The sequence below is a fragment of the Xiphophorus hellerii genome, chromosome 11, assembly GCF_003331165.1.
Source record: "Xiphophorus hellerii strain 12219 chromosome 11, Xiphophorus_hellerii-4.1, whole genome shotgun sequence".
In the NCBI taxonomy this organism is placed as follows: Eukaryota; Metazoa; Chordata; class Actinopteri; order Cyprinodontiformes; family Poeciliidae; genus Xiphophorus; species Xiphophorus hellerii.
In genome coordinates, this window is record NC_045682.1 from 16,419,374 (window position 1) to 16,440,562 (window position 21,189).

Consider the following 21,189-nt stretch of genomic DNA (forward strand, 5'->3'; position numbering starts at 1 on the left):
ATAAAGCAAATATATTGTATTTTATTACTTTAAAAAAAAATCACAGAAGACCAAAAAATTAAGAAAATGATTAAGAAAATATTCCAGTAAACAACAAATGTATTTAGTTAAATATTAGAGATTAGTGAGATAATCTCTTCTAAAATAACTAAAACTTTACCCTATAAGTTGCATATATAGAGAGATATTTTGGTTGTTCAATCACTGCAAATGCAAAAGTGAAATGGTGGAGATGTGTTTTTTTTCCCTTGAGGTTAATCTGTCGGCTAGAGCTGCAGACAGACACTGGAAAGAATGATCTGATCAATAACAGCATGTGTTGTACTGCAGGGAAGAATTAGGAAGTAATGAGACATAAGAAAATCAGAGTACTTGAAGGCGCACGTAAGCAGCCTGCATCTTTCATAGTGTTGGGACTTTTAGCTGCATTTAATAGTAATCTCTCCATTTGTTTTTCTGTTCTTGTTAGCATTGTATCATGTTACTGTTTTCATAATTCTATAAATCCTGTTCACTATATGTCTTCTGCAGCCCCTGCAAACGTTGTTTTCTTTGTTTGTTTGTGTGTGCAATCCTCTTCAATCCTTTACTTATTTGCTCCTTATAGCTAAGATTATTTATCTCACAACCAAATGTAGTTTGCTCATTAAAAATGTTAGCAAACAGTTTTGGTTCTGGTCACAATACCTGTGAACCCAATTTTGAAATAACCTGAATCTGCTATACTACTGTACCTCTTTACTTAAAAATGTCTAGATTTTCCCCGTCTCCAACAAGAAAGTGCTACATTGCAGTCAACCATTTTTTTTATTTTAAAAATTGTGAAAATGTTATGTCTCCTTTTTAATAATGTTTTATTAATTCATTCATTTTTTGGGGTTTTAGTTGTTTTTTAAATGAAGCTTGAGATAAAGTCAACAATGATACCCCTAATTTTAAGTTGCGATTTCATAAAACCTTGGAAGACCAGACCCAACATGGTGGCGGCAGCATCTGGGCTGAGTTGGTGAAATATGAATGGAGCAAAAATACTTTGGAAGAAAAAAAATAGTTGACAATCGCAAGAGACAAAGATAAAAAAGTTACACATGCGTCTCCTAGCAGAACTGTGAACCCAAACATACAGAGTTGTGTCAAAATGGTTTACATTTAAGCATATTTATGTGTAAATAAAAAAGGATGCAGTGAAAGTCCAGAGCGAAATCAATTCGGGAATCTATGACAAAACTTGAAAATTAAGTTTCACAGATGCTATCCGTCTAATGGGACTGAGCGAGAGTTATTTTTAAAGGAGGAATGGGTGTAAATTCCCTGACCTAGATGTGCAAATCACTTAGAAACGTAACCCATAATGCTCGCGGCTAAATGTCGTTTTACTAATGGGAAGTATTGACTCAGGGTGCTGACTACAAATGCATGACAGAATCTTCAGATTCATATTTAATAAAATTAACATTTTACCTCATCTTCAGAATGTACTACTTTGCATTTGTCTATCATAAAAAAGCAACACTTTCCTACTTGTGAACTGAGTCTGAAAACGTGTTTAATTTAAAGCAGCAAATGGTGAAGGGAGACAAAAGACAACAGGTTGCTAAAGTGAGCTCAGACTGGCCCCCTGCCAGGGACAAAAGAAACTAAAGTGACTTTCATATCCACCATGCAAACTACTGCGCACGTTTGAAGAGGATTCTACAACAAGCAGTGGGTGACATGACAAATAAAGATCACCATTAGGAAAAGGCAAAAAGCCTTTGGGAGTTAAAGTAGGGTGCAGAAATGGAGTTAGATAAGAGAAAGAACTGAATCGGAAATCTAAACAATCTTAAGAAATGGTGGAAATACTGCACTACTTTGAAAACAGTCTTGGTACGCTACACTCTTTACTGCTTTTTAGACCTTTCTTTAACACTGGTGAAATTATAGTCTTTCAGATTTCTTTTTCTGGCACTTCTATCAATGTTCAAACAAATGGTAATAAATGCCAAAATCCCTGGTTTCAAGCAACAAAGGAGATCTAAATAATCTGTAAAGGGTTACATACCATGGAATGATGGTGGTGGGTTGCCTTTGTTGTTGTGTCCTTGCATTCCTGTTCTCTGTGGCTACGAGTGTATGAATGGCTGAATGACTGAATATAGTGTGAAGCGCCACGTAGCCCTAATCCTACCTCTGGACATTATAAAGCGCTACACAAATACATTTACCATTTCACGTCCACTTTGACAACCATTTATTTCAGGTAGTATTAATAATCCACTAATATTCTACTGAAAGGAAATCTGGATATGAGGCTCACATTTCATTCTGCTGGATTGTAGCAATGCAAAATGAAGAATCAGGAACAGGGGATCAAAGGATACAGTTGCTATTGTTTTGAGGATGAAATTAAAATGAACACAAGGTAGCTGATCAAACGTTTAAGACCATGCCCCAAAAAATAATACCAATGGAGAAAAAAAATGTTGTCAAAGAAAGGTCTCATGTCTAACCCCCACTGCTCAAGGCATGCTTGGTGCCACTGGTTCCAGTAGGTTGTGTCCTTGCACAACCTACTGGAATCACAAAATCCATGGTATTGGACCCCAATCCAGTTTTGTGTACCTCCCTTACCATCCATACAATACATGTTTTCAATGGGAATCAGTAAGGAGGTTCTACACAGGACTGTCATGAGAAGAAGTCATTTGGGTGATGGGCACTGTGAACTGCTTTGGCATGTCCTTGCCGCTTAAAAAAGCCCCCCTGTCAACCTGATGCAGCAGCCGGCTGCAGTTTGACACCTCAGCACAACCTGGAGCTCCATTATTCAAATGAGGTGGAACCAAGCGTCTTAAATCAGGATAGGCCACGTCGACTAGGCAGCAATGAAAACATCTCCGCTGGGATCTACTCGTCAAGCTCCGGAAACCATCAGGGCTGTCCTTTTTTTCTCGTCAGAAAATAAACATGTCCTCTGTCCGTCAGTGTTGCTTGTATAACGCTGTTTTGCAAAGTCCAAACAAGTACATTTGTATCATCGTAGAAGGCACAGCCCTTGGAGAGACCTTATAGTCTGCTATTATACAGAAAGGTCTTCATCAGTAGGGGCCACAACTTGGGTCAAGGATCTGTCTTTGTCTTTAAAGACAGCCAACTGAAAACCTGAGCTAAAAGCAAGGGAAAATGTTTTGAGCCTTGAAATATTATGATATTTAAAATGACTTTCACTCTGCCCCACCTCGGCAGTGACGACTCATTGTGAGAGGCCTTGAATGTGCAGCTCATTAATCCTGCCTCGTAAAAAGACAAAGTCTTCCTATTTTTGCCATCGTGGTGCAGCGAGAGTTATAAATTTAAGCCATTGATCAGCAGACGAAGAGCTCGTTTGAGTTTGAATGCATTTTTTAAAATGATTTGCTCACTCATTTTGGTCTCTTGTTCTTGTTATTTATTTATTTTTTGGTTAAATTTAAAGCTCAACTCAAGACTTCGATCCAAACAGAGAAGATGCAAATCCTTCAGCAGGAGGAGTTTAGGTTTGATTCAAGGTCGTATTTCAAAAGAGTCAACTGGCTCAAACAGACAAAATAGTGAAGTGTAAAATCTTCAGAAAATGAAATATTTTCAATAAATAAACTGTTAGATTTGAGAACCTTATCTTATTATCTTCACAGTTCATGAAAATGACTTCATTTCCAAGAAAAATGAACTGAAATACATGTTAGTTAAGCGTAATGGTAAGAAATTGAAGCAGAAAGACACAAATTGGTACTAATGTGTACAAAATGGGGCCACGATTTGGCAAAGGGGGATAAATTAATATGAGTATATTTACCCAACTCAGAAGTAACACCCTGGTCTGCAACCTCTTAGTGGTTTTCAGCTCATTATTTTGGTTCACTGGTCCATCAGGTTGAGCTTTAGTGCTTTGAGCAGCCTCTGCATAAGGAAGCCACAGGCAGCAACTCAATCCCAGTCTGAAAACTCCATAATAAAGAAGCTGACACACAAATAAGAGTTTGATGTAAAAGTTTTAATCTAAATTATTCCAATAATTCCCAGGTATTCTCTGACATAAAAAAGTCCCACACTAGTGAATAAACTTACTTAGGTATTGAAAGTTTTTATGTATTTGTTGACTTTAAATTTTAACCTTTTAATGCCATGGCATGTAAAACATGGTTTCAGGGACTTGGATTTTCAGTGATTCTTGAGATTTTGACTAAACATACTGTATGTATTTATGTCAAGCCTTACAAGTGATGGTCTGTCAGAGCTTAAGAATAAATCATGTTTGAGAGAGTATTCCAAAGGCAGCACCGAGACAAGGGACAGGTCTGCAGCATGATGCAATAAAATGTTAACTGCACCTACAGGAAAAAAAGTTTAGACCTCCAAACAAGCTGGGGAAAAAAATAAATAAATATTATCCCAAACGAACCGGTCCCTCTAAGCTGACAGTCGTGAAAGCACATCATAAAAACATCCACAGTCCTTTTAAATGCAATTGGTGTTGATTTGCAGGGTGTTTTTTTCCCCCCCTGCATCACCACAAGCTTTATGTGACAGCAGTGATTCATAGTTATGTTTAATCCTGTAGGACAACATATGCAAATTATGTGACAGAGCCAAGGAGCAGGTTATTTAGGAGCAATAAACAAGGCCTTCACCTAGTTGGACATTTCTCAACAAAAATTCACAAACATTTAAGCGAAAGAAAAGTATATCATTTGTATAAGCGTCAAGAAAAGGATTGTCTCAGCTGTTGCCACTGTCTTGTGAGAGTGACCCTCCCATGAGCTTCATGCATTAATCATTCCACTGCGATGCTTCTCTCCAGGGACAGTTTGATGTGAAATAACAAGTATGGCGAGCTAAAACCTCATGCAGATGTGACAGTTATAATTTTTTTTCTGCATATACCATTTAAAAGTTCTTCATTAAATTAATTCTTTGTGCAATATCATTGTCAAATAAAATTTTCTAATGCTATTTTGTACATTAGCAGCTTGCTGTAGTGTGTGTTTTAGTGATAGTTTGCATGCTAGAGTTTGTAAATGAATTTTGACAACGTCGGCACGATGTCGGCAAATAAACGGCAAATTCAGTGCAACGTGGAAAACAGAGTTCTACCCATATCTCTCCTTCGTGTAATATTTCAGGAGGAAATCTAAATGGTGTATGAGTGTGTATATTTTATTATTTTATTAAATTAAATAATATTAACTTCAACTCTGTGTGTCAATGGTGAAATGAAAAGTTTATTACACCGCATGTTCTGATCTATTTTCTTTGCTGTTGAATGAATCAAGAGACAAACGTTATCTGTTTTTGGGATGTTTCAAAAACGGGTGAGAAACCGTTTCAAACCTCAGTGGGATTTATTGGATAAGGTACAACAGAGGATCAGCGTGTAAGTAAGTGCATTGGGAGGGCAGTTTTCAGTTGCAGCAGTGGTCATAATGCACTGAGGCATGGAGTACTACTGTTTCTCATTAAGCATGCTTCAGCTGGTACGTTCTAACTCTGACCTTATTAAAGAAAGACAAACAACAGTGGCTGATGTAAGTCCCTAGGCGTTTACTAAGTCTGTTCTGGCGAACTGGTCCTCACCTCAGTTGCCTGTTAATACTTTTTTTTTCTTCCTATTTACCAAATAATAGCATTCATCACTCCTCTCTTACTGCTCTCTATATATGGAAACACCGCTGCCGGTTTGAATCACAGACAGGATCCATGACTCATTTTGACGTGGAGACTCAGTGACAACGTTCCTTGGGGTCTACGAATGGGGCAAAAGCGACCAGAGCGGGATTTAGCTTTTACTCCTGCTCTCGTGGCTGAGCATCTTCCAGAGGGGCTTTAGAGGAGCGATAATCCACTGAAATGTGGGAGACAGACTTCCTCTGGGACAGAAATGCGATATGACAGCAGAACGGTCAATGGTAGAGGAAAGAGAGAGCTGGGTGTTTACACAACGGAGCAAATATATTTTGTTCTTAATAATGTCACTTTGCAAACTCTACTATGATACATTGGGTTCACCGCTTAAGGGGTTATATAGCAACAATCATTTTTTAAGAATTTGATTTCAGTCCAATAAGTAAAAATGGGTCAAAATTACCAGCTGATGTTTATTTCCATTTTATTACTGTTTGTGTGTTTCACAGGGGGAAGGAGAAGTAAGGTTGGCACTGAGCTATTTTGGATTGGCCTTCAGTGTTTTCTGCTAGCAAGCAGAAATCATGGTTCTATCAAGTCATCCTGGTACATCGCACTGTCACTGTCATATCTGATAGTTCGTTTTCTAAAATGTGTATTAGTTTTAGACCATATGTGACACATTTCATACCTTACAAAGTGCTAAATTTTTGTCTTGTCAATCTACCGATATTTTCCAAAAAATCTCGGAAATAAGCAAATAAGTTTGCACCATGCTCTTAAGATGTTTTTTAAAATTATTATTCTATAGCTCTGTCAGCGATCACCCCTCGGTCTGAAAACTCCATTTTGCGTTTACTCCGGTTCTCTTTGACTTTACAATTAGTTGCTGATCTAAGCTAATTAAACAGCAAAAAAAAAAAACAACTCTTAAACATCATACACTTTCGGTGATAGCTTTCTATGGCCAGAGCTGTCTCTTAAAATTGGAACAATTGTGGGATGGGCTTTAATTACCAGGACTGTAGCATTTCTAATATATGATTTTGATAAGTAAAGTTAATTAAATGAGTCTATAAAGTCTTATGTGAGCTTAACACTTAGAGCACACCTTAGAATTAGGGATATTGAATCTATAGGTTGGCATTTAAATGAGTTTACAACAGCACATAGCTCTATGCATCCTTATGAAGCTACAAGTGTTGTTTTCCCCAATTTAATTAAAGAAAAATCCCTCGTGTCTCATATACTTTAAATCCTCTGATATTTAGAAGCAACTAGAAAATAAAAAAATCAGCTCCACCTACAGTAATATTAACTTCAGCAAATCATTAGCAAACCTACAGTATATGATGTCTGAAAAAGTTAGACCTTGGAGCTGCCTGCGCGTCGCTTTTGATGGGATTTACTTTGATGACAGAAGAAAGCCTGAGATTAGAAGGGATTCAACACAAAGCAGGTCAAGTCTAAGAACAGTGAGGAAAAAGCTTGTTAGAAACGTCACTTCAGGCTCATCTCATTAGCACAGCGTTGTGATTGATGACGACTGACAGCCGAGATGGAGAACTATTTTTTTTAACACCTAACATTCAAGGATGTAAAATATATGAAAGATGAGGGGAGCGTCTGTGACCGGGAAGCATTACAGAATGCTATGGTCACTGCCAATTTGAAGCTTCATTTAAATTTAAAGGCTATACATGTAAGGGTGGACTAATGCTTAACAGTGCTATATTACAGGGCAAAGATTGTTTTTAATTGGTTGCAGTCACGTTATTTGACCGCTCTCATAAAATAACGTGATTGTAATGAAAAAGTGACTGAAAACTTGTATGTCACATTGCCACAGACTACAGTAAATATTAGTTGTTGCACAAAATGAATAGTTATTCGAACTTATTTTTGTTTGCATAACAAGTCTGCAGCACGTATTGACTGTGCAGTTGGCAGTTCTGCTTTTCCTGCGTATTTTTATATTCACCTGATTTCCCACCAATGTCCAGCAGATGGGAGAAAAGACTTGCAAAAGAGAACCGACATACTGAGTTAGTCCTCCATATACTCACCACATCCCCAAATGAGCTCCAAATCTTTTAGGTTTCAAGTCAGGTCTAGGTGCACCATTCCAAAGCTTATTCAGAATAAACATATTAGTATAATTACTTTAAATCTGAATATGCAGCGGCTATGAATAATTTTGACAGTGTCTACATCTCAGCTTGACCTAAGTGGGGTTTATAAACCACGGCACACTGCCATTTCCAGTTACAACAAACAAAACCTTCTGAGATAACCAGCCTTTCTTTTCCGACTGTAAAATGCATGATTGATGGGCTGAGGAGTTTAAGTACCTCAATGATGCTCTCTTACTCTTTGCAACTTCTCCATCATTGCTAATTTAATTCAGTAAATGTTGATGATTCATTTGGTAGTTAATGTGCTTGTCTCACTTTCTCGTTCATATATGCAAGTAACAGGCCAGAACTTGAAGAATGAGAAGTTGGTGTTCCAGCAGTCAAGCACTGTGACCCATTCTTCATAATTCATGTTACTGTTCAATCTTTATACAAGCAGGAATCTGTAGCCTGACTTTAATTGTTAACTTGTTGTTTTAGGGGCAGGGAAGGCTGGCATGTGGGTAAAGAAAAATGAGCTCGGATTAAATCTGTTTCAATTTGTAGTAATATTTGTCTGTGGCTTTATTTGTCTAATTTTACCTTTCATCTTGTGCAACAATTCAGTCATCTTTTGTATCTTTTTGCATTTTTTTTTCCTTTACAAGTTTCTCTTTGTATTCAGTTTAGATTATTTGTCATCTAAAAATAAGAGGTCACCATTCTCCGGCGAATAATGGCACCATTCTTTTGTGTAGTTGAATGCCGCCTACTCCTGATTCAGTATTTGCACATATATTTATTTGTGGTTCAAAATTCTAGGATTTACATCAAATTATTTTACTTCACCTCTGTATTGTGTGACAACATAGCCTAGTGTGGCTATAAATATCCATAAAAAAACTGTCTAGGGCAATTATTAACAAAACTAGTAATTGAAATCAAAATTACCAAATCAGCACTCTTCCTGATCATCAGGAAAACATTAGTCCAATAGTTCAGTCTTAGTTATTGTTTACAAATACCTGCCTGACATGGCTTAGTTATTAAAATAACCATTGATGAAAGAATAAGTCAATAATCTTTTTCATAGGTACAATCATTTTTGTCTAACCCTGTTTCATTTGTTTATTTTTGTGGGTTTGTTTTATTGATCTGTACAGCACTTTGAGCTGCTTTTAGTATGAAGGGTGCTTTATAAATAAAATTGATTGATTGATTGATTGACTGATTTATAAAAATGTTGAACCAAATTTCAAAAACAGTGTCTGATTTCTATTTGTTAATTTTCAGTACATTTTTATTTATTATTACTGTTGTTAGTTTCAAGTTGTGTCAGTGGCCATCTTGGGGTTTTTTGGGGGGGTAGCAACAATTTTGTCCACATGCATAATTCATAATTTACCAAGTAGCGCAATCTGTTTTCCATGTAGAGGAAGGTAGATTTGGAAACCTTTCTCTGTCTTCAACAATAAAATACTAATTTAAAAACTGCCTTAACTGTTTTATCAAAAAGTAACTTGAAACATTTAAGTGTGGCCAATCACAAGAAAGTAAGGAGATAAATACTAATAAATAGGTTTGACATGTGCATGAGTTGAGCACCATGTACTTCTGCAGTTAAAGCTACAAAATGATTATGGTAACTAAAAGAAGCTAAACTGCAGGAGTTCAAAGGGTATTTGGTGATGGCACTTTCATGTTAATGGGAGGAAACATGAGTGGGGGTGGAGACAGAGGAAGAGAGGGAGTGGGTAATAAATATACTCATGCAGGATCGAGGAACGTGAGAACATTCGTGATCTAGGAGGAGAAAAGGAGCAGCGAATATGGTAAGTCAATAAGATTTTAATTAGTTTTTCTTATGGCATATTTAAAACTAAGGCAAATGCATGCATTTTTTTTCCTCATGTTTAAAAATATCCCTGATGAAATTCTAGTGTCTTCCAAAAATGACAATAAAATTGTTATGCTTACTTAGCTGGACTGACATACGTAGTTTGAACCGATGTGAGAGTTGCTTAGTGATACATAAATGTCACTTTTTGTGGTTAAACATTGACCGCATGTAGGTACATCTTAAGGGGATGGTAAAGTATGGAAAAATAAAAATGTGATGGTAGGATAACAAGAAAAGGGGTCAGTTGCCAAAAGGTAGTTAACATGTAAGGGACACGAAGGAACACTTTGTACATTTGAGCATTTTTACCTCATTGAAATTCTTAGCAATAAACTTCTGCTTGTTTACTTTATTTCAAGTTAACAGTTCGAATGTTTTGTGTACCTACTTCTATGTATTCTGGGTGTTTTCTAAAGGGAACTTAAACATATGTCAAATGTGATTATGAGGCTACTTTAAAAAAACAAAAACTCTTCTGATGTATTTAACTTTAAATAAACAAAAACCATTACAAGGTGAACATGGAAGCGAGGATTAATAAATAACGGCAAAAAAAACAAATCAACTCAATAAAAGTCGCATAACTTCCTTTTGTGAATTTTATGGGGCTGTGTTTCTGCTAATTTCCCACTTCACATGTTAATTTAGTGATTTATGATGTGAAGCTCGCTCTTGTTGTCAATTCATATGCCTTTTTCATTAAGCAGTGTGTTTTCAAAATACTGTGTACAGTTGTGCTGTCGAAACACTACGCTATTTAATTACAGGAAATAAGAGCCTTTGTTCTTGTGTGTTGTACAGATCAGCATGTGACTGTGCCGCTCATTTGGAACATGGTATCAAGCAGTAAAGTAATCGTGTGGTATTAGCCAAATAACAAGACAGTATTAGCCCTCAGAGGTGTAATCTAGCAAGTCATACATAAAGTGTTAACACAAGCTAAGGCTCAGCCATCTATGCAGTCTGTGTGATTATGCATTAAGTGCATACACATGCAGCCTTCCACATTTCAGGCATGATAGTATTCCAGAGACCAATAAGCACTTAATGTTTTCCTTTCTCCTACTCAGCCTTTCTCTCCCTTCTGGATCAGACTTTGCTAGAAATAGGAAACTAAATTATGCAATGACCTGTTAAATGAGCTCAGATTGTTCATAATACGATAGTGTCGTATTTCACCTGTTGCCAATCTCTTTTGGCACCTCACCAGCAGGACATGGCGAAATGATAACAAAAGTAATTTACTTTATCTTAGCTCTGGAAATGATTCTGACAGTTTGCTTTTAGAGTCAACTCACTGTTTTACCACGCTACACCCTGATTCTTAAAGCGCAGAAAGGAGCTGACTGGTTAAACAGCTCGAGTCAGACGTCGTCAGTTCAGAACAAACACGGTTGCGATGGAAACGATGGGAAGTGTTTGCGCGTGATTAAATTGTCTGGCATTTTTGTGAGGTGTTAATGCTCCTTCAGACTGAATGCGAGGAATAATGTATGATCCACATTTAAAATAGTTAGCTAATATTTGGTCTAGAATAAAATACAAATTCATAAATTCCTTTTGAAATATATTTTTTAAATTTTATCACTTTGCAACTACAAAAGGTTTGTCTTGTTACATGTGATTCACCAATTTAAAGTTGTGCATAATTGTGAAAACTAAGGAAAACACTTGATTGTATATTTTAAAAACACAAATGTTAAAAGTGTGTAATGCATTTGTGTTATAGGAAGAATCACTCACAACACTGTCACATGTTTACTGCCATGTCAACCACTCATCATATCACATGAGGTAATCTTCCTCAGTGCAAACTGAGTGTCTGCATAGCATGACATGATAATAGAAAAATTTTATTATTATGGATAGCAGGGGCATTTTCACAGTTCTTATACAGATTTTGTTGCAGGTATGGTTTTATATATATTGTGTCTCTAATTTTCAATGCTTAAACCACTGAATGTTTCTGTATGTCCAAAAAATGTTTTAACCCGGGATCATATAATATTAGATGCATATAGTAAAGATGAAAGAATTTTCATGCTTAAAACAGTTTATCTTCTTATTATAGAAAAGCAAAGACGATACACAATACTGTGAAGGCAATAGTAGTAACTGTTATTTTAGAAAAAAAGAAAAAAAACTGTCGTTCTAATTAACTTAAAGTATGTTTGTATATTTTCCATATCTTTAGTTGTTTATTTTAAATAGATGCTATCACAGTCATTCATTTATGAACCACGTAATAAAAAAAATTCCTGATCAGTCTTCTACTGGGAAAACTGACAGGAACTTCCATGAAGCAAAACAAAGTGGAGCCCAGGTAAAATGGTGCTTCCTTTTTCAGCTTTGGTAGCTACTGAAAATTCCCTGTACAAACACCACATGAATGGCACTGTCCAGTTAAACATACACCATAAAGCCAGAGGTGCAAATGTCTTATCTCTCTTCTTTATGTACTACTTTCAATTTTGCTTGGGTCTCTGTGTTATAATTTTACAGACAGATTAGTAACGATGCTGTGTAAATTGGTGGGACGTTTCTACCTGGATTCATGACCAGCAACAAAAACAAAGTTTCCGTGCTTAGTACATCTGTTATTTTGTCATTTTAACAAGTTTAGACTTTAGAGGAATATGACGTTTGCCGTTTTGTGTAGTGCAAGTTAAAGAGGAGAATTAATCTACATTAATGTCAACAATTGTCTAAAAATCTTTAGGAGGCAGTTGAATTTATTGCAGTATATAAATAACAGACATAATGTAATTGCACTGGCTGGAAATTTTACTTGTTAGTTCATCATCAGTGGCTCCTTTATGAATCATTATGGTTTGAGAAACATTAAATCTTATTTTCTGCTCCTTAGCTGCTGATGAATGTTAGTGTTGAATGAAGTATTTTGTTTCTGTTTCTCCTCTCAGAGATTGAAGACTTGTGTGTGTGTGTGTGCGTGTGTGTGTGTGTCTTTGATGCCAAGAAAGCACTGCCTGGCATCATCCAATTAAATTAGATGTTGCTGTAAAATTAGTTTAGCTTCTTGATTATCGAATAATTTGTGTGTGTCATAAATTTCATTTATACACGTTATCTTAGCCTCACCAGTTGGGGCAGCCGGGGCCTTGACAGAAGATACAAAAGTAATTGCGAGCGCATTTGGTACGTTTTGTTTGTTTGATTTCCCACAAGGTATTGTGTTTTGTGACAAGGTGGACATGAACAACATAGATCTGTAAATTCAGGCAGTGGGTATTAACTAATAAGACATGACTTTACTACGTAAAAACGAGAAAAAGACGAAAATAAAACAGCTCTCTAGTGTATTTTCAAACTATGTGGGGGGACACAATAAATTGCTCATCTTACGTCAAGTTATTTCAAAAGAGTTTACATTTATACGACCACTATACACACTGAATGTTTTACGATTGTTTAAAAAAGATTGCCGTGTGACCTTGCTACTGGTGAGTAATTACTGCTCTGCCTACGCATTCTCCAATAAATCTCCAGAGACAAACTCTTTGACCTCAGCATCTATGAGGTTTTTTTTTTTTATTTATCTATTTATAGTGTTTGTGTTGGGGATCTTTTAAAGTCCACCCCCTTTTTCTATTAATGAATGCATAAATTTACTTCACTTACTTCCAAATTCCCATGAAGACTCCTGAATGCATATTTGCTTTATGAATTGTTATATCTAGTAAAATAAAATCTGGTATAGCTTGTGGTGCTGCAAGAGGATCTGCAAGATGTGCTAATGATGCCAAATGACCATTAGTTAGCTTACTCTGCAGCCGGATGACAGCATTATATATTTCAAACTATATGAGAAAAATAAACAGTTTATGGGATAAACAAATCGTTAGAAAGTAACACAGTAACCGTGCTGAGGAAGTAACTTGTTGGAAACCTGGAACTATATGGAAGATTGAAGAACTTACTGCATGCATATAATGCCAATAAAAGTATTCAACCTGATTTGACGATAATTTTTTTTATTTTGTAAAGGAAGCCATATAATTTGACACTTTCAATGATATAAGATATTTAAAGAGAAGTCTAATGATAAAGGCAAAAACAGATTTTTACAAACTGTGGTAGAACCAGGTATCCATGGGGGTTAAGGATCACAACTGCCAGTGAATTTCTAACCTCAGTGAATATATGAGACCCCCTCAAAAAACTTACATAAATTTCTGTTTTAAGAATTCAAACACCAAACATACCTTACTATTCATTAACATTCACAGTAGGAGACACCCTTGTACTACCACAGAACATAAAGTCTAAAGTCTTCCATCTTTGAGGGTATACTCAATCAGCACCAAGGAAAGTTAAGCGCACTCCTGGATTGGCTGCTTTGAAAACACAAGCCAATAGCACGGCAGCACTATGTCGCAACAAAGTCACAAGTAAGAGAATCTGTGAACAATGAAGTTCACAATTAGGTCACCTAATAGACCAGTTGTAATAGACCAATTGTAATGGTCAGTAAATTCAAAATATATAACAAAAGATAAAATAATTGATTGATGACTTTTGAAGTGACTGACCTGATTCAAAGAGTTTGTGAAAATGAGATGACAGCAGCTGATGTGTTTTAACTGATTATTTTATTAAAAAACATTTATCTGGTCCATCAGTACTCCTGCTACATCAAGGCAGAAGACATTTGAGAAATTAACATTCATTAGTGTAGGTCAGGAGCCTAAGAAATATTTACCATTTACTTCTTTTTAATTAAACTTTTCAGGGTCAGAAAAACATTCAAACATTGGTGAAAATTTGGGACACCATATTTGATAAATCTAACATCTCCATGAAGGATATTTGAAAGGATCTAGGTGAAAAGATATATGAGTGAGATTTAGTGTGGTTGTGCTTTCAATGAATGTGAATTCATGAAATGTTTAACCTGTAAGTAATACATTCTTATTCTGTCTTTCCCAGGGGCCTGTTTACTTCAGCAACACTGTCAGAGTTTGAAAAGACATGGCGAAAAAGGCCTATCCATGCAGTGATGTTCTTTTGAAGATGACAGCTGTCCCTCAAAGAAACACCAAAAGGAGAATCATATTTTGAATAACTGAACTGGCCAAGTGGATGATTCATTTTAATTTAGCTAAAAGTGACAGTAACCCGGTGGAAATGACTGTCACCACAGTTCTCCGTTGGCTGTTCCTCATGTCCGTTATACTTCTGACCATCGGTGGTAACATACTGGTGTGCTTGGCAGTGGGGCTCAGCCGACGTTTGTGGCGAACAGCTAACTGCTTTGTGGTGTCGCTGGCAGTTGCAGATCTCCTGCTTGGCGTGTTGGTGCTCCCCTTGTCTGCCACGCTGGAGCTCCGCAACAGTAAATGGCCTTTTGGAGGAACACTGTGCAATATTTACATCTCAGTGGATGTCATGCTGTGTACATGCTCCATCCTGACCCTGTTGGCAATCAGTGTGAACAGGTACCTGGCCATTTCATCTCCCCTCAGCCACTCTCAAAGAGTCACCCCACGAAGGGTGTCACTTGCCATTATCTTCATCTGGCTGCTGTCGCTGGCCGTGGCTTTTTTCCCCATCCACCTGGGCTGGAATACAGCAGACTACAGGGTGCAAAACTTGGACTGGGAATTTGGGGATGAGGGCACTGATAAAGGACACTACTGCCAGTTTGAATTTAATAACAACTATGTCCTTATTTATGCCTTTGGCTCTTTTTACTTACCACTGATGGTCATGTGCGGAATGTATCTTTGCATTTTCAGAGTGGCACGTGAACAGGTTAGTGTCAATTACTGATTTATCTTAAATCATCCATAAACTGAAACCATTTGAAACCAAACAGATAGTTCTAATAGCACATATTCCCTGAGTGATTTGAAACAGGTCAATGGTTTGGTGCATCATTTTGTCTTTTTCCATTGTAAAAACGGCCCATACAACCAACCTGTACCGCAGTATTTCTGGGCCCTTTTCAGTTGGAGCTCCATAGCGCAATAATGTGTTATGGTTAGGATGGAGCTACTAGCATCACACAACACAATACATTGATTGGATGGCAAAAAAATAAAATGCCAGACATACAGGTGCACATTTGTTGTTGAAAACTAACTGCCATGTTAGGTATTTGGATTTAGTGCTAATTCCCGGTGAGACAATACGCCGAACCATAAAATAGCATACCGGACCACACTGAACAGTGCTGGACCACTTAGGGAAAAGAGGCATTTATGTTATGATTAGTCCTTTGCATCATATTAAAACTCACCATATGTACAAAACATTCAAAAGCTGTGAAAATACGTTGCATATTTTCCCTTACATGGCCAAGTATTACTGTGCACAGAGCCCTTTATACAAATTCACATCCCTGTTGAAGATGCATGGACCCCTCCAAATGTTCTTTTTAGATTTCTATAGTTACAAAATTTTAATTTCAACTGTTTTGGTTCAAGATGCCATGCAGTAAGTGATTCCCAACCCTGGTCCTCAAGTACTCCTGCCATGCATGTGTAACCACTACTTAATTTAGTTAGCAATAAATTCAGTAGGAACGTTACTTTTGTTCTAGGGTCACACAGGAGGATGATAAGCATACAAGTTTTAACAACTCAAGTTTATTTTTCTTTCCCCACAAAAAAATAATAATCCAGGTAACACTAATTACCTTAATAAAATTAAGGTGTAAAACTTAAATTGTCCACCCTTATATAAAAATATCAAATTAATATATAGAAAATTGAGGGTAGTTTTTTAAACAGTAGCTTTAAAGCTTATTTCAACAAAAGAAATTACATATTCCAGTTAGTCCTTCAATATAACAGTTCAGTCAGTCAGTTCAGTCAATGTGCACATAAGTTGTCCGTTATGAAAATATTCATGAACAAATAGTTTGTGGAATAAAAAAAAAAGATTTGGGGGCCCCCCTTTTTGTTCAATAAGCTTATCTGTTGTCCACGCAAAATATCCAGCTCCAGCAGCACCAGGCCCTCCGTCTTTCCAGGCGCCATCTTTGTGTCCGAATCACAAAGATGGCGGCGGAACCCTCCTGGTTCTGGAACTCCACTGGCTCGTTCAGATATCGGTCGTCCAAAAAAAAAAACAACCTGCATGCAGAGCGTTAACCGATCATGCAGGTATACGGAAATCATAGAAATCTTTCAATTACTTCTCAGTGAAAATCAAATTAGCGTTTAAAATAAACCAAAAATGCTCAGTAATAAAGAAATTACTTAATAAGCATCACTTCATCATAAACAGTCTCATTTCACAGGGCTATGCTACTTGCAGAGCGACACTTTATACTCCGGTTGGGTTTTTTTCCAGTTCGAAAAAAACTGAGCAACGTTAGCTCCAGCTAGGTAGCCATTCTGCGTAAGTAAGCAGCTGAAAATAAAACAGACTCACCGGAGAACTCTCAAAACAGAATGTACATTATCCAGTTCAAAATAGACAGATTTCTTTCATATCACAGCAGCACCTATGCGTAGTAACTTCTCTACTTCTGCTGAAATGTGCTTAGTCTGCCATTTCTTTTTTTCTTCTTCCCTCTTCTTTACTCTTCTTCTCGTACCGACACAGGAGAAATGTGGGTCTAGTGCCCTCTACAGGACATTCTAAGAACTAACAAACAAACACATTAAACATACATACAGATCAGCGTAGTTTATGGGGGTTACACATGTTTTAGGTTTCTTCTTGCTTCCACATATCTGACTTAAATGAATAGGTGAGTAACAGGCTTCAGCTGCCCTTGATGATCTCAAAGGAGATCCTGCCATCATTTCAAACGGATGTTCTGGAAAAGAGATACATCGAAAACATGCAGGGGAATCAGAATGTTAAATGTAATTAACATGAACAATAACTATTAACAATAATTTACATATTTGTGGAGGGATTTTTGTACTTTATGTTTTGGGCTGTTGACTTCATGTGGCAACACATCATATTGTCACTTGTCCAAAAAGCTGTTGCAGATTTTGTGATTTTGAATGTAGATTTTTGTAATCAGTTCCTTGGATTAATGAAAAAACTTCTTTTGTTTTCTCTGCCTCTCCATCCCTACCCTACGACAATCTTTTCAGGTAAGACGTATCCGTGCTACCACTCCGTCATTTGCACGCTCAGCGACTGCTGCCATAGCCCGAGAGCACAAGGCTACAGTCACCCTGGCAGCTGTACTTGGTGCATTTATCATCTGTTGGTTTCCCTACTTCAGCTACTTCACCTGCATGGGTGTGAAGGAAAAGAGAAATCCTCCCAACACTCTCCATTCTGTAGTTCTGTGGCTAGGATATTTGAACTCTACCCTTAATCCCATCCTCTATCCAGCATTCAACAGGGATTTCCGTCGAGCCTATGGGGAACTGCTTCGCTGTCGAGGATCATCACGCAGGACTCTGCAGCTTACTCCTGTGACTCTGTACAAACGACTGAACTTTTTCAAGCTATTCAGGGTCTCCCAAAACTCTAAGAAAAGCACAGCTGCGGTTATGGTTGAAAGACAGAAGAGCCTTTCTTTGCCCTGTGAAGGAAGGCATGGTGCAGATGATTCATGGTGAAAGTTCTTTGGATGAGAGCCTGTATAAACATTGTGGGTACAAATCTACTAAACTGTTCACAGCACCAGCATAAGTGACTTTTCTACTATCAAATAATCATTTTGTGCTTCAATATGTGGGGCTATAGATGAAGATGACGCCAAATCCAAGGTTCAAGGGATCGCTTTTATTGTACATAGTTTTGAAGTATCTGAAGTACTGTTTAGATGAGTTTAATAAAGTAATATTTTCTAGGACATGTTCCAGCAAAAGGCATGGGAACACCGGTGCCTAAAGGATGCAAAGTGTTTGTTTTCTCTCCCTACACCCCTGCAAGTCATAGTGAATATGTGACCAACAACTTGATTTGATATGCATAACCGGTTTATATTTCACCTGACCAGAGCAGATTGACCTCAAGGACTTCCTGGACATCTTAACAGAATTTCTGTAAATAAAGTAATCCTTTAAGGAATGCTTTCTTAGCATGTAAAACTACTGTGGAATGAAGAGCGTTGTTCTCATAATCTTGTTTATGTAAACACATAGCATAGTTGTCTAAAATAATTTTGCTGGATTAAAAACAATCCGATTTGAGTTGTTTTACTAAACAGGGCCTGGTTTAGGCCGATTTGAAACAAGGTTGGGGTTGTGGGTTTGACCAGGCAAACTTGTTTATGTTTTCAACCCCAAAACTGGATTATGGATTATTGTCTAAAGCTAAGAACAAGAGTGGGTTAAAAAAATAATCAATATCTTGAATTACAAGACAAGTAATATTAAAATGCGTAAACTGTATGCCTAGTTTATTCCTACATTCAAAATTAGTAGGTTAGAAACAGCAAAAAAAAAAAACATAATAGACTACAGATTACATATGAATAACAATAATCATGCTAAATTTATAGTTATTTAGCTTCAGTGCATAATCTTTCAGAATTAAAGTAATGTGGCTGTAGCAAATAATATGGATATGCAGTTGCTAAAAAAGTATGCATAAATATTTCTTCTTGGTCTGTTTATATTACCTTTTAAAGCAGCTCTTTTGGTAGAAATTAATGCTACTCATAGACAGTGCTAACTTGTGCTGACTACTTAGCACCCAAAAGGCTAATGCTACCAAGTTTAGGTGAACAAACTTCTCTGGTGCAAAGTTAAATATGGACTCTGAGTCCACCTTGGGTTGATTTAACCCAACAGGGTTGGGTTATGGGTTGGACCCAAAATACAGGTTAGGTTTTCAACCCGAAATATCACGTGTAATTGTATATATAACATTAAATCAAACAATGCAAACCCTATAAATAACTTGTCCTGTCAGAATGAGTCCTTATGCCTTTGTGAATAATAAAGGTCAAAAAGTGAGGTGGTATTTAACATAGACTGAACTCCTGTAAAAGGAAACAACAAGAACATCAACCAAGAAATAATTGTTACCTGCTCTAAGGTCAGAATTGTTTGACTAGTCTCTCTGTTGCTTCAGTTTTTTATGGGACCAAAATGTATATATATATTTTTTTTAGCATTGTTTCAAATAAGATGAAAAACATACCACGATTGCCCCATTCAAAGTGCGTCATCGTATGCCTGATGAAAATATATTGCCCCATCAGCATCAGGCCAATCCAATATAGTACTTGTCTCATTGTTTATACAAAGTCTGATGCAAAGATCATATATGTCATTTAAAATCCTTAGTCATTTTTATTGACTTAGTCATTATCTTTGTTTACTTGTACTTTGTGTTCTCCTGTGCTACATTTCAATGGCGCAAAGATTAATAAAATCACATCTGCTGCATGAAAAGCAGGATTTTTATCTCAATGTCAATAATTGCATTGTTATTAAGTTGGTGTGTTTGACTATGAATTATTCAAGTCACAGAAAGAGAACTTATTTACAGTTTGGTTTTTTTTTAGCTTTTTTATTATGAAAATAAAAGTTTTTTATAGATTTTCTGTAGGGAAAAATGTAAATGATGAAACGAACTAGCAATATTGCAATATTGAGCGGCACAGAGATGCATCCTAGATACAGGATGTAGTTCGATCGAGTTTGATGATACAAAAGAGCAAACTAATGTTTCTTGTAAAACAGCTTTCAACAGGAGTTTTTGTCCAGCTCTCAAATGGCAGAGCAACATCTTCATAGAGACTTGTGTTTTTGCAGAATGACTTTTGTAAATACAATCCTGTTCAAGAGAGACAGACATTACGCTGCTGTGAAATTGGCAAGAGTTTTAAACACCAAATGGTGTGAACCCTCCATGTAGGAGCATCAATATACTACAGTATATTGAGTTGTTTTGTCATAATTCCAAACATTTAAGATCATTAGTCAAATTTTAATCTCAAACAAAGATAACCTGAGTAAATACTCAATGGAGTGCCAAAATAATTTTGATTTGATTCATTAAAGGGAACCTCCCTATGTGATCCTCCACAAATGCAAAGGGTTGAGCCTTTCTAGGAGTATAAACATTAGGATATTTGGGGGAAAATGTTTTGTGGTTTGGCAAGACAAAATTGGAACTTTTTGGAAGATGTGCATCCCATTATATCTGGTATAACGCTGACACGGTATATCAGAAAAATAGCATATTAACAGTCAAACATGGTGATAGATGACGCATGTTTGCCTTTGCTGCAGTACCTGGATAACGCGTTAACTGAGTGTCCAGCCATGAGTTCGAGAACTTAAGCTGAAGCTCACTTGAGCTATGCAGCAAGACATGGGTAAGATGCATAGCAGCAGCTGAATGAGTCAAAACAAAAATAAAATAAAGATTTTGGTGTGGTCTTGTCAAAATCTGGATTTATCCAATTAAGATGTTGTGGCATTAACCATAAAAATGTTATCCATCCTAAAGGTTTTCCAGTGGCTGAATAAAACATTTTAGAAGGTGGATAAAAAAATCTTCCAGAAATCTTAAAATTGATTTCAAATGCTTGGTGACAGTCAAGTGGGGAGCAACCAACTAATAGGTTTAGGGATTAAT

General features: G+C 36.7%; 1 protein-coding gene and 1 long non-coding RNA gene across 2 annotated transcripts; one reads left to right on the forward strand and one right to left on the reverse strand.

Annotated features, from left to right (window-relative positions):
- Window positions 1-9,535: 9,535 nt before the first annotated feature.
- hrh2b (histamine receptor H2b) lies at window positions 9,536-20,009 on the forward strand. Its single transcript, XM_032575665.1, has 3 exons — window positions 9,536-9,589; window positions 14,605-15,429; window positions 17,736-20,009. The coding sequence occupies exons 2-3, from the start codon at window positions 14,758-14,760 to the stop codon at window positions 18,210-18,212; spliced, it is 1,149 nt and encodes a 382-aa protein (XP_032431556.1). The 5' UTR covers window positions 9,536-9,589; window positions 14,605-14,757; the 3' UTR covers window positions 18,213-20,009.
- LOC116727961 (uncharacterized) lies at window positions 16,405-17,201 on the reverse strand. The gene is made up of 2 exons (XR_004340902.1): window positions 17,056-17,201; window positions 16,405-16,754 (listed from the first exon to the last, which is right to left on the reverse strand). It is a non-coding gene; the product is annotated as an uncharacterized LOC116727961 (long non-coding RNA).
- Window positions 20,010-21,189: the final 1,180 nt, after the last annotated feature.

Coding starts and splice junctions, on each gene's coding strand:
- hrh2b (XM_032575665.1), top strand. CDS start 14,758: ATGATTCATTTTAATTTAGCTAAAAGTGACAGTAACCCGGTGGAAATG. Junction 15,430..17,735: donor TCAGAGTGGCACGTGAACAG/GTTAGTGTCAAT, acceptor CAATCTTTTCAG/GTAAGACGTATCCGTGCTAC.